The 14,163-nt window shown below is 37.8% G+C and overlaps 1 protein-coding gene across 5 annotated transcripts; it reads right to left on the bottom strand.

Moving 5' to 3' along the window:
• Positions 1 to 5,231: 5,231 nt before the first annotated feature.
• On the bottom strand, positions 5,232 to 13,822 carry LOC118212464 (probable global transcription activator SNF2L2). Of its 5 annotated transcripts, none has more exons than XM_035390356.1 (8): positions 13,563 to 13,822; positions 9,835 to 10,074; positions 7,905 to 8,010; positions 7,484 to 7,585; positions 7,062 to 7,185; positions 6,590 to 6,717; positions 6,422 to 6,435; positions 5,232 to 6,123 (listed from the first exon to the last, which is right to left on the bottom strand). In XM_035390356.1, the coding sequence occupies exons 2-8, from the start codon at positions 10,023 to 10,025 to the stop codon at positions 6,078 to 6,080; spliced, it is 711 nt and encodes a 236-aa protein (XP_035246247.1). In that variant the 5' UTR covers positions 10,026 to 10,074; positions 13,563 to 13,822; the 3' UTR covers positions 5,232 to 6,077. The 5 variants fall into 5 exon arrangements, with proteins under 5 accessions (XP_035246247.1, XP_035246245.1, XP_035246250.1 ...); XM_035390354.1 differs by having other exon boundaries at positions 9,835 to 10,052; positions 13,563 to 13,821; XM_035390359.1 differs by lacking the exon at positions 13,563 to 13,822 and adding an exon at positions 13,495 to 13,518 and having other exon boundaries at positions 9,835 to 10,052.
• Positions 13,823 to 14,163: the final 341 nt, after the last annotated feature.

Consider the following 14,163-nt stretch of genomic DNA (forward strand, 5'->3'; position numbering starts at 1 on the left):
TTTAACAAAGGGCAACTACAGCCTATATTTTAGACAACCGAATCTTGAGGTTGAATCACAGTGTGAAAACATACTTTGGGTGTAATGCTCAGAAATACAAGATGATTCATTCAGCCATCTGTGTATTGAAAGCAGCTTTGGGAGTGACTGCTACTAGTATCTTAGTTTGATGGGTGTGGAATGCAAGACCACTTGGGGTTCTATACCTTCAGCCTGCAGCACTCTTATTTGATGTGACGTGATTACTTGATGGCCAAATAAGCCTTTTAGAATATACTTGTGTTTCCTAATGTGAGGTTTGTGATTGTCAGAATGGCTCAGTGAGGGCAATAAACGAAGCACGCTGGGCCATTACCGAGATGGAGACCCTTTAAATAAATATGACCTTCTGAAAGACTAATTGGCTTAAAATTTACCACATCCTTACCACATCAATAACTCCATAGTGTGGCTACTTCATATAAACTATTATTCTGGATGATGAAAATGGCTGCTAATGCATTTTGAAATTACTGCATATAAAACCCTACAATCCTACTGTTTCACTGAAAAAAAAGGTTTTTTCTGAATAGCTTTTTATCCAGATTGAACAGGACTGACATTCAGAAAAAAATTCATGTCTGGGGAAAAACAAATTATCTGGTTCCTGCTGCCTAAGTATATGCTACCCCAGTAATGTTACAATCGTGTTTTCATCTTTCTAAATGTGCAAATTTTACTTGTAGCAATGATTGTAAATTTGCTGCACTGTGTACTGCCTGATTAACGTAGTTCATATTCCTTGAGGATAAGGCTTCATTCATCGGTGGTGGTATAATTACAGTAGTCTATTTTGGTTACTGCATGTCGCATTTCAATTTCAGACCTGAAGTTTCTCGCTATTGCTTATTTTATATATATATTGCAGGCTGTCTTAATGAATAATCCTTTGTGCATACTGACTACACATGCAGGCTGCTTAAAGGTTACTCATGAGTCATCGGTCCAATTTCCAAGCCACAACGAGAATTTAATCCAAACACAAAATACTTGCTAAAAGCATGCTGCAAAAGCATCTATTTATTTCCCCTAACATTGACAGTCGTCTTCCTGGTTAAGTGGAGGCTGTCCATTCTGGACATTCTTTATGAATAAGTGAAGACCTTATTTCAGGAAAAAGCACACTCCCCTCATTTTGGGGACTGCATTCACTGTCAGGGTCCTCCTTATCACAGTGAAAGATCACTGGTCTTGCTCATCTGTCCTCCCAAAATAAGTCCTTCAAGGCATTAGAAATGTTACAGCCAGCCTCTTGTGGTGTACAAAGAATTATTTGCATACACTCATTATATATTGGGAATTAGGCTGCGCCTCTCCTCTGTATCTCAAAAATATAGCTTTTTTTCTGCTCACCACAGACTGTACAGAAGCTCCAACAGAAATTAAAACAGCCTATGTATATTTTACTTTTCATTTTATAGCAAAGATTGAGTAAAGTGGCTTTATAAAATCCTGAAATAAGCAACTGTGGCTTTTATGAAGTTGAAAATGTAAGCTATATATTATCAAAAAAAAAAAGTGTTACAAGTGTAACAAAAACATTATTTATATGCTTAGCATTGATTAACATTGATTGATTGATGTGTATTCATTGCTGAATTTGTATCGTTGTATATTGTTATGTGACACAACTCAGAGAGATCAGGGTGTAATTAATGCAAGCTGATAGAAATGTATGGGGTTAGATTTTTATTTACCAAGCTTAAATAAAATTAAAAGAAAATTCAGGTAGGTGGTCTTAAATATTACCTTTATTTCCTTTGAAAACCACATGACCGTAATTGTCAACAATACTGACTTACTGCAGCCACAAACATTGAAGCCATGGGATCATGAAAGGTAGCTTTGTACCAAGTTTAGTGAACTGAAACACCACTACTGAGGCTGACAAAAGACAGACACTCTTAATTAAAGCCAAACTGGAGGTAGTGGTAAGACGTGCATCATGTCTAGTTACATAATGTGCCCAGGCAAGTCATATGAGATGTATTATGATGAATACTGCACGCAACAAACTGCATCCCAATTTGAAGTAAATTAATTGCAGCAACGGTGTTTCGTTATGTATTTAGTTATTTGAACAAGAATAAACAGATATGAAAATAAGTATACTGCATACTGCAATGTCCAGAAACTTTCGTAAATAATAATAAAAGAAAACCCAAGGAACTCTGAATATTGATACGAATGCATTTGTTAATTTTGCCTGTCCATACTGAAAATTAAATATAGCAGATGTCCACACCAATGGCCATTTGACAGTTCTTCCACTAACAGCGATTGTCATTTTAAGAATATGGATCACCTGTGATGACATCATTGTGCAGCATTTGCACCACTCAGTGGCCAGGTGAGAAGTTTCCCTATCATACCATAGGCTTCATAAAATTAGCTGGAACCATTGTACTTTCTGTTAGGAATCCTGCCCTCTTAAGATGCTGCAGTCTTAGGAGATCGCCTCTTTTAGGATTTCTCCTAAGAGACTTTTCTAGAGACTTCTCTCAGCACTCAGAAAAGTTCTCCCCACAGTAAATGCTTGAAATCTAGGTGCAGAAACTTAGCTGGCATTGCAGTGACTAATAACATCATGGGAACTAGCATAAGCACATGCTATTTACATTTAGTGTGCACAATATGGTCACCATGGCATGGAATGCAGCTAATTTTACATATCAGAGGTATGATACAATATAAACATTCATACAGTATGATCTGAGGGCTTTTTGAGCAAATAATAAAGGGAAATACCTTTCACCGAGTCCAGTCTATATTAATCATATGAACTATGTTCACTATGCCTTCTGACAATGGATAAAATTGGATGAACTCAGAAAACAATTTCATCAAACTTTATTTGACATACTGTTAAATCATAGAGTAATACACCACATAGTATTGTACATTTTTCCAGGGAGGCTGTTAATAAAGTGTTTAAAATGTATTAACTGCAAAAAAATATTGGCGTAGTGATCCTACAAAATGAAAGAGCAACTATACTTTTGAAACTGTTTTACATCACTACGTGGAGAAAATGTATGCTGATTTTCAAAGTCCTGCTGTTTCTTCTAGGCATCACATCAGTCAAGTCACTATCCAGTGTCCATACACAGTAAATTCAACCAGTGTTAATTCAACACTTAACAGATAACATTTGGTCCCACTCTGAACATCATCGCTCTAACAATATCATAAATGAGTGCACTAGTGAGATTTAGTGTGCATTTGGTACACACTATGCAGTTTCAGTTCATATTAATGGTCTGTAGTTACATTGCATCTTGGCTGAGGTACAGTATATTATTGAGCAAGCACACCATACAAATACTGTATGTTGGTATCTAAACCCATTTACTTAGCAAAACATTGCGTGCATCACACATATTACAAAATGACATTTACAATACAAAACATGAGATGGCATACTTCTGTTTTTGTGCTAGTTTGCTATTTTTGCCAAGTATTTAAACACTTTAGAAAAATAGGATTTCACCTCATTAAAATTTGAAAATGTTTTCTGTGTCATACCCCCTCACATGATAATGACAACTGTGTTCTTTTGTTCCCTCTGGGGAATTCCGTAAATTTCTTTATTTGGAAACTACTGTGTATTTTATACCCTCCTCAGACCCAGCAAGTAATTGTCTCTGGTCTTAATCTCAAGAACCATATATTACTATGCCGAAACCTAGACTACATGGGGCAGTATATAAGAATGAAATAAATATTTGAAAATATTTTCACTGCAACATGTTGATGTCATCCAAGCCACTTGTATTATGCCTAAAAAAACTGTAATGTGCAAAACTGAAATTGTGTGATGTCTGTGCCAGTCAACCTGTTCTCTTTGGCAATCGACCGACCAAAAATATAGCTGTGGAATCAATCATATGTACATAGAATTGCAATATTCTCTCTTTGGACAAGACATTTTATGATGCATGAGGACAACAATGTGAATGAATTACTATGACATACTATTACATCTGGGGTAGCAGTGTGTTTTAATGGTTAGGGAGCTCAGTTTTCCCGCTCGGCCACGACTTTCATACGATTGGGCCACGGTAATGAGCCTGAATTGTTTCGCTAAAAACACCCAGTTGTATTCCGTGCAAGAGGATGTGTTAAATAGTTCAATATAATGTAATAAGACCACACTCATTTTTACTGATGTAGTCGTGTTTAATGTAGGTGTTTTTTTCTTCTTGCAAATAAATAATGGTTGAATATTTTTTTTCATAAATGTAGCTAGTGCACCTATAATTCACTTTGTTGACATGTCCCATCAAGGGCATCACAAATTTCCTAATTAAATCTGGTGTAATTATTAGTAGAACCTATGCTGTATTGTATCGAATAAATATCTGCAACGATGAGCCTTAATGATCTGGGTTGAACCGCCTGCCACATGCCTGTCAAGTAAGACGGTCAGGAGTTTCTAGACACAAGAATATAACCACTTAATGCTATTTTAGTCAATAGGACATGTTCAAGAAAAACGTGATTGGCACCACCTCTATCCTGGAGAAGCTGCTCATTGTTTTGGTTGACAATTCATATATTATGTTAAAACCACTAGTGAGAAATTCATTCATCTACCTAGAATTATGAGCCATGGGTGCTAGACCTTGATTTATTACACAGAGTAAAAGTTAACAGCGTTTGCTCTACTGAAATCAAACAAGAGATTTTTGGTTTAGAAATTAATCTGAGGTTACTGGGCCAAATGAGAGAAGTCTGTGTATAAAAAAGATGCTAAAATAATAGATGTTGTCATTGCACTAAATAAGATTCATATTATTAAAATTTCCAAAGAAAATTACTTTGCCACTGAATAAATGAGTTACAAGAAATAGAAAGGATTAGAAAATGAAATGTGCATTGACATTTGTTTTGGATATGATTGTCCATTATGTCGTACCATATTTTATCATGCCATTCTATAGTGTTTTTTTGTTTTTGTTTTGTTTTTTTAACTTTGAGTTAGATATACTTTTCTGGTATTCTCAATTTTAATACATTTTTAAAAAAAACTTTTTTTTTATCAGTCCATTTTTACTTGCATTAAACGGTAAATGGACTGCATTTATATAGCACTTTTATCCAAAGCGCTTTACAGTTGATGCCTCTCATTCACCCATTCACTCACACACCAACGGTGAAAGGCTGCCATGCAAGGTACCAATCACCTCGTTGGGAGCAATTGGGGGGTAGGTGTCTTGCTCAGGGACACTTCGACACGCCCAGGGTGGGGGATCGAACCGACAACCCTCCGACTGCCAGACAACCGCTCTCACCTCCTGAGCTATGTCGCCCCAGATAATATTTACAGAGCATACCGTTTAACTCTTCCCTCAGACATGGCATTTGCAGCTTGGTAAAGGTTTGTCTCTTTGTACCAGACACTGCATCCATGACCCAGTGTCTGTTCTATTTATGCAAGAGAAATTGCTGCTGACACAAAGGAATTCTAGAATGTTACTGCCTCTTAGAACCTGAGGCTTCTAAGCCTAGGAAAACTCCTCTTAACCCCCACTGTAGAATGCTTTTGTACAGGCTATGTGTATTTTGTGTAACATTTCATTTCCACTCCAAATAACAAAGAAAAAAGATTTTAATGAAGTAACACATATAGCTACAAAGCTAGATACCGAAGAATAGACAAAAACAGGCAGCTTTTTCCTCATCAAATTTTGAGACACACTCCCATGATATCTGATTTCTGCTACAACCTGTCAGTAGTTCCATTCTGAACACTCTGTTGACATTCCACTACTCAACAGCCACTTGCTTTAAACAATTTTGGAGGCAGCAGCTTGGGGAGAATAGGACAAGGTGCACAGAATTCTGCATGAAAAGGGGTTCTCAATTTAGCTCCCAGGGTGGCAGGATGGTTGGGTGTTCAGACTGAGCTGTGTCTACCATGAATCTGCTGTACGTTACTGGTGATAAAGCTAGTGTGGGATGGGGCTTGAAAGCAAACCTTCTTAAAGAAAGAATCAATACAGTGGATTTAACACAATATTTTAAAAGGGTGTGCATCAGCTGTGATCCTCCGCTCTCTTCTTAACTCCTCGTACTCTCGGGCTGTGAAGAAAAAATAAAAAATAAAAAACTGTTAGGCGGCATCTCTTACTGAGGACAGCATTGGCTGGTGATTTCACACAACGAACACAAACAAAAGAGCCATGCTGAAGTTTCATTAGCCGTGTTCTTGACCATCGGATGAGCTCATGCTCCAAAATAGAGGACCATCTCTGCAGAACACACGATCAACATATCTGCATGTGCCGTGATTGGCTGAAGATCTCAGATGAAGTATTGCATAGTTTTAAATTGCTTTTGAAAATGTACACAACTAAAAACAAATAAATGTAAAACTTACATTTTACACTGGACCTGCCAGAGACAGAGGGACAAAGAGAGTGAAAGAGAGAGAGTGAGTGAGAGAGATGAAACAAGCTTCTTTGCGTATTTGTTTTCAAACAGTTCTGATTAATATTATGAACAATACTATAAATGATAAAAATATTATTTCAGAACCTGAACCTACATGACTGTCACGGTCTTCATCACTGTCATCCTCACTAAGAGTGGGCTTGGCTATGCCCCGGCTCGGACTTTTCTTTTCCACATCATTCCAGGACTCATCCAATTTGCCAAGCTTGACTTTAGCTTTTGCTGTAAAAAATGTAAAAAAATCTTAATGTTAATGAGTTGATACCTGAATATGAAACTGTCCATGTATTTGGGGAAACAAGACCAGGTCAAAACCTAGTATATGGATGGACCTCTCCGGCCAACCAGTGGTGTAACTTTATAACTCAGCTGACCAATGGTGTAACTTCAGTCAGTCACTCAGTCAGTCACAGACATTCGCGTTTGTAGGGCTGGCCCCGCTGTTGCGGTCCAGCCAAAAAATGCACATAAGCAGACATGTTCTCACTAGATACCGAAACTTTCACAATGAAGCATTTTTTATTACAGGGAGTTTCATTTTGGGAGGATTTTGAGAAGAATCTTACACTCTGATTCTGACTCAATTTCATCAGTGTCACCAGCACTCTCCTCTTCCCTCTGTTCCTTTTCAGCAATCTTCTGCCGAGCGCTCTCGAACACTGACTGGAGCACAATGGAGTCTTCATAGATCTGCAGGGGACCACACAAGAACAGCGGCAACTCAATCTATCATTTCCAAATCGAGTCTGTTATCAGTATAACACGCTCAGTTCAACGAATCATTAATTAACACACGCGTGGAAATTTTTTCCAAAGCTATGAAAATGATAACATTTGAGTATTCAAAGTAATTGCCAGCAGATTCTCATTCATAAAACATAGTCCACGTTGACTGTTTCACAATATTTATGCTGCTTATTTCTGATTTTGTCAAGTAGATGCCTGCAGTTTAAGCCACAAGTGAGCCCTGGAGAGACACCAGACACACCTGGGATCCCTCCAGATGGAAGGTCTGAGCATTGTGACACAGCAGCAGAACGTCCTTCTCCAGATCCTCTACACTCCTGTACTTGTGGTTACGAACACGTTCCTGATGGCAAAAATACAGCTAGGCTCAGAAAGAGATTATGTTTGGTTTAAATACAATCATTTACTATGAGTACAATGATATTTCCAACATGTAAAACACAAACCTGAGAACTGACTGAGTAATATAAATGGAGCTTTGGACAGTAACAGACAACTTTTTTTGCATAAAAATGTCTTCCATATTCAATGGTAATCAGTCCAAATAAAAGACCACCTTTCCCACAGCATCTACCACCACTACCACTACCACATCACGACCACTAGTACTAGAACTACCAATGATACTCAAATACACAACAAATATATTTAATTGAGCCCACCTTAATCTTCCTGAAGTCCACAGGCTTCCTGATCAACTCATAGTACTCTGGAAGCTCCTTCCTGGACTGCAGTTGGATGAAAGCTTTGCTAAGCTGTCGGCCAGACCTGAAATCAAACACACTGCAAGCCTGAGAAACGAGATGTGGCCTGTGTGCACTCTGCTGTCTATAGGGCCTAACAGAATAGCAGAATGTGAGAATGCAATCAAACAAGGAGCATCTCTAAAATTCTATGCAACACATTACTGACTAACACCAAACTGACATCTTGAACCTCATTTGATTTTAACAGAACACTGTTAGAATAAATAGCTTTTTTCAAAAATGTATTAAAAGATGTACTGTGATGTTATTATTTTCTACATATCTTCCAAGGTAAGGTTAATCTTCTGTGGTTGGCAACATGAGCTAATGATAATAATATCTTTCATTGTGGCAATGCAGCAAGTGAAAATTGTTTGTGTATATATATTTTTTCTTGTATCATGTTTTCTTAAATGGAAATTTCAAAAGCTTTGTTTCTTTTAAAAATCTGTTAAATTGTCTCATCTTTTATTCAATATTTCTATTTGAAAATAAAATCCATACGGTTTCCTAAATAGACAGCAACTAAATAGAAAAATGCATCCATGATGTCCTACCACAGTGGAAAGATGACATGGAAAATTAATACTTCCTTTTTACAGCTTGGGTTCTCTGAAGCATGCTGTGACTTGAAGTGTTGCCATGGCAACAAGGCAAAGTTAAGTATACCTTATAAAAAATAGGCATAGACGCTGTCTGACATGGTATTGCCAAACAGCCTAAACATTTCCATACTCATCTACTGAATGGGTTGCACTAGGGCACCCGTTTAAAATTCATCAATTTATTCTTAATTATGACGACTCTGCTCCTGAAAGAATATTAAAGGTAATCCTTTATGAATTAGATGTCTTGAACAATAATCCTTCTGGAAGAAAACCCTTCAATAAAATTGAACGGCGGACTTTTAAAATCTTTGGCACTCTGCACAATATGGAAACCTTCCTTCCCTGACGACACCAGTGATACGGCGTACATTGGAAATGCAGCTGTCGAATGCAGACTCACTGCTGGTATTCAGAAACAGTGCATAATAACAATTCATTCAAATTGTGAATGTGAATCAGAGAAACCAGACACTTATTGTTTTTTCCCCCCAAAACCCTGGCTTTTTTCCAAACAAGCAACTCAACCTAATGGAAAGAGCTCTCTACCTAAGCAATGTATCAATTAATAAATAATCCAGTGCCATGATGCAACTCATCCTAAGGAAAAGTGTTTTCCACTTCATCAGTACATCAATCGATGAGTAATCCAGTGCTTTGATACAATTCATCCTGAACACGTGCTCTCTCTAACCTCATCACTAATCTATCAAAAATAATCCAGTACAATAATCCAATTCCCAGTCTAGAACCATACTATAAAACAGAGGTGAATGACTGAGAGATACAGCATATGAATTTACAGCCAATTATACCATTTTTTAAATATGCGTAATGAATGGGAATATAGAAAAGTATACAATTCCAAAATGTATGGCATGCCCTGAGAACACTGAAGCTATTTATACAGGTTAATGACATTGAACAAGAACAATGAGCTGATGTTATCTATTGAAATTAAGTGGACTGCAAAACACTATGACATGTGCTTTAAACTATCCAATTACATCAGTACCCAGTGACGTCTTTATTGTCAGATTCATTTTTCTCCATTACTTTGGCTTCTGTCCTTTGTTCTGGGCACCTACTGGAATCCATTACTGATACAAATGAATTCAATTCACCTTTCATTCTTTTTCTGTATGCTGTGTGTGGGGAGAAGGGAACCATGTTTTCGACATTCTTTATATCCATATAAAAATTCTATTTATTAATGACTTGGGGCTTGCGGTGCCTCGTACCCATCCTTGTAGCTGATGACGGTGTCCACGATGGCATTCATCTGCTTGGTGAGCTTTGGTGGGTTTGGGGAAAGCTTTTCTGCTGGGGGTCGACCACGCCTCTTTTTTACTTTCTCTCCGTCTTCCTTGCCAGGATCCTTGAGGACACGTCGCCTCCCTCTGCGTTTCTTTGCATGGATTTCCTCTTCCATCTCCTCCAGGTTATTTTCCCTTGTACCCTGTTAATAGGTCATTTGGAACCTTGTGAAAAGGGTTTTAGAATGGTAAGCAATGGTAATGGGTTGGTAATGGGTTTTAGAATGGTAAGCAAAACTGAAATTCCTGAATAGAGGACATATACTAGACAAATCATTTCTGGAGCCTTGAAGAGCTTTAAGCAATTAAAGTGTTTTTTTTACTTTACAGTGTAGGACTTACTGATGTGAACAAAATTTCAAGATATATTTTCAAAAGCTACATTTTTAAACCCTGTTGCCAGTTTAAAATGAGAGTGGTTATAGCATTTAACTTGCACAAAGAAGTTAAATAACAATTAATGCATGATTCAACTGATTAACTAATCAGTTGTTTCCAATCAAGACTTTAAGTAGACTCAGGAGTCTTAGTGTTGGGTTAAAACGGGCGGCAGTGTAGTATAATGGTTAAGGAGGTGGTCTTGTAACCTAAAGGTCGCAGGTTCGATGCCTGGGTAGGACATTGCTGTTGTCCCCTTGAGCAAGGTACTTAACCTGCATTGCTCCAGTATATCCAGCTGTATAATTGGATACAATGTAAGTCGCTCTGGATAAGAGCGTCTGCCAAATGCTTGTAAACTAAAACAAACCTGCACTCTCACCAGCCCTTTTTGAATAAGATCAGACACCCTGCTTTATATATTATTTTTACTAATGTGATACTCAATCCTGGTCCTGGAGAGCCACAGAGTCTGCTGGTTTTTGGTTTTTTCCTTAAGATCAGCGACTGATTCAGGCCCAAGAAACCAGGTGACCCGAGGTAACTGAAAATCAACTCCTTTAACTGATCAATGACTGTGCTACTCAAGCTGACGCTGTGGCTCTCCGTGACCAGGGGTGAAGACCACTGGGTCAAAGACATGCTTTTCATAGCATTTTAACTGGCATCCATGCTCACGTTCTTTCCTGAATCCGCCTATATTAAAATCAACTAATTTGTTTTAAAAATGTCTCAATTAGAAACTAAATTTTACAATTAGTCACTTGATTGTGCTGTTGGAGTGCCTATGGGAACCCCTGAAGGATTACCATTGAAATACAAATTTAATTCCCTGCAGGTCATATGGTGGAGACAAACTTATGGCCGCCCTATCTTTAAACCATAAGTGCAAATTAATTTAAGGAATATTCTCACAGGTAGCAGGATGTATTTTTTTAAAGCGGAATTGACAATGCATGGAACAGTTTGCAAGGTCATGCAGTACAGATACACTCAGAGTATTGAATCCGGGGTTGAGAGGTGGCTACTCTTCAGACTGTAGGTAAAAAGTCTAGATGAATTGAATGGCCTGTGGTCACCATCATTTTTTTCAAACTTTAATGATGTATTATTTCATTTCTGGAACGCACTCCTATATAAATTCTGTTGTTTCTTCCTGTTTTTTAAGTGACATCACGTAACCCATAATGGGGTATATCCCGTATGTATAGAGAACTTTAGAGAGTTTCCTACCAGAAACCATTTCAATTGCCATGGTCTCTCAGTGCCAACAAACAATAACTTCTATACTCTCTGACCTATTATTAATTCTTCCTATTGTGCTTGAGGAAGAAACAGGGCCAGGTTTCTTGGGAAAATGTAAGAATACTTGAGTAGAATTGTTTTTGAAAAATGCTTTGTTAGTTTAGTGAATATTTAGTTGTAACATGGGTAACTTTTAATATCAATACTTTGGTTTACATATAGATAATTACGAATTGTATTTTGACAAATTCATATGCGAAACATATAGGGAGTATATGTTTTGCGTATGTGTATTTACACTACCAGTGTCTCCGTAGTTATTACTACAACTAACCAATGGCTAGATAACATTTGATCGATGAATTTCTAACTACAGCTTTCTGTAAAATCCTGAATAATTATAATTATCTGCATAAATTATATATTGACATATTCATCAAAATATAGCCAAGTGATTTATACCACTCTGGGCCAAGATAAATGAAGATTGATCCATACTGCTGCCTAGCTAATATTATAAAATTATTTGATTATTATTTTATTTTTCACGTTATATGGCTTTTCCCTGATTTAATATGGACGTATGGCACCATATTCGAGCGAAGACTGGAAATAAAATTGTAGCTACATTATAAACAAATAAAGCCATAGATACTTTTGACATTTTGCCATGATACTTGTCACTTGTGTCTGACAGGCAGGCTCATGAGTTGATGGGGCACAAATTATGACATCCATGTGAAAATGCAGTTTAAATATGCCTCTCAAACATATTGCAAATTGTACAAAATGTATCCACAGAGACGATGTGCATACTTGCTCATACAACAATTTTCACAGTTGCAGGTTTGTGCATATCATAAAAGGCACTATTCGCACAAAATCAAAAATGCATATTTTCACATTCCTTTTTCTTTAATAGAAAACATCATGCACATCGAAAACAGAAAAGTCCAACATCACATCGTAAACCTCAGCAAAAAAGAAATGTTGCCTTTTCTCAAAGACATACCACAGCTAAACTCAATCACACGTATGTACAGAAAAACGTGCACATGTACACACACACACACGCACACAAACACGCATGCACACACAGTTTGCATTCCCCTTAATTAAGAATCAATAGATGAGACATACATTTCGGGAGCAAATCTGACACACGTTCTATGACAGTTTCTGATATATCCGGTATATTATATCTGATATGTATAATCTGTATGAAATGCAGTCTGCTACAATGATAGCACCCTGGTTCTCCACCTCATTGTTTTTGTTCACACATGTATGAGGCACGGCTTGTCTTTCCCATCCCCCCATCAGCAGATGCAATTACCTCACTCGCTCATTTTTTCATCTTTCCCTGTACCCCAGCTAATGCTCCGAGTGCATTTCCAATGCAGATACACACAGAGGCAATTAGGATTAAAGATACTGACATACAAATACATCCCTTCTGAGGGAAATGCGTCCAGTTCCGTCAAAACAGCTACAGAGCAAAGAAAAAAAAAAAGACTCAGGGATAAGGTCTTAGAAGCAGAGACTGAGCAGTCAAATGTTCGGATCGAGCAAGCGAGCGAGCGAACGAAAAACGCACATCCTCTCGGGGATCCTATGAAACCAGGCCTAATAATCAACAGCAAAAATCTGCACCACAATCCATGGGAATGCAGAAAAATCACAGACCAGCCAGAAATACAGGAGATGCGTGAGTACAGCAATGATGAGAACAGCAACAACAAAAAAAATCTGTTACTAATCGAATGCCAGCGGTTTACAATGCAGCGAGCATCTCCTCAGAGAGCTGCAGCTATTTCAGATTAATTCCAGAGCGTAAAAGCGTGATGTGTAATATAAAAGCTTGCTGCATGCATTTTTTTTTTGCACTCTTTCATTTCATCACCGTCTTCACAAGTACGAGACTGCTGCGGCTGAGGAAGAAGCGTTTGATCTGTTGCACACCTACACACTCCGTGCCCATGCTGTAGCCCTGCCGAATCCTGTAGAAGACAATAAAGAAGGATATTTACCTGTCTGAAATCAGTAGGCCGGCTATCAGCAATCACTGTTAGAGGGGATAAAATTAACAACCCGGCAGAGCAGCGTGCAGCTAGTCTCTTCATCAGCTGATCAGTCAAAAAGGAGAGCAGGGGGAATGCTACGTTTTCATAATCAACTATTTTTTTTTTTTTCTTTTTGAAAATGTAATAGTGAGTAGAATGCAGACGCCAGTTCAGCAGTTTCATACTTCTCAGAGCAGGGCCTGGGTCCTCTCACCTTCTGCTCTTTCTGCCTTTCTAAAAAATAAATATTGACAAAGGTTTATCATTTTCCTTCTGTTTTTCCCCTGCTGGATGCAGATGTATTTGATTACACATTGTTTCTTCTTAGTCATATAACATATTGTGTACATTAGAAGGCAACTTTTCAGGGAAAGAGAAACCAGTTTTATTATTGCATTACTTAGATAAATCTTGGCATAAGACTGCCATAAACCGTCTTGGCTCATTCTACTTGGCCTAGGACACTGATATCTGCATACTGGTCAGTACCCTGTGGAAGTACAATAGAAGTTTATGCTACACTTGGCAATTTACTGTGGAAGTGCAGTACAGTATATGACCCACTAGG

This window comes from Anguilla anguilla, chromosome 14 (assembly GCF_013347855.1).
Source record: "Anguilla anguilla isolate fAngAng1 chromosome 14, fAngAng1.pri, whole genome shotgun sequence".
Lineage (NCBI taxonomy): Eukaryota > Metazoa > Chordata > Actinopteri > Anguilliformes > Anguillidae > Anguilla > Anguilla anguilla.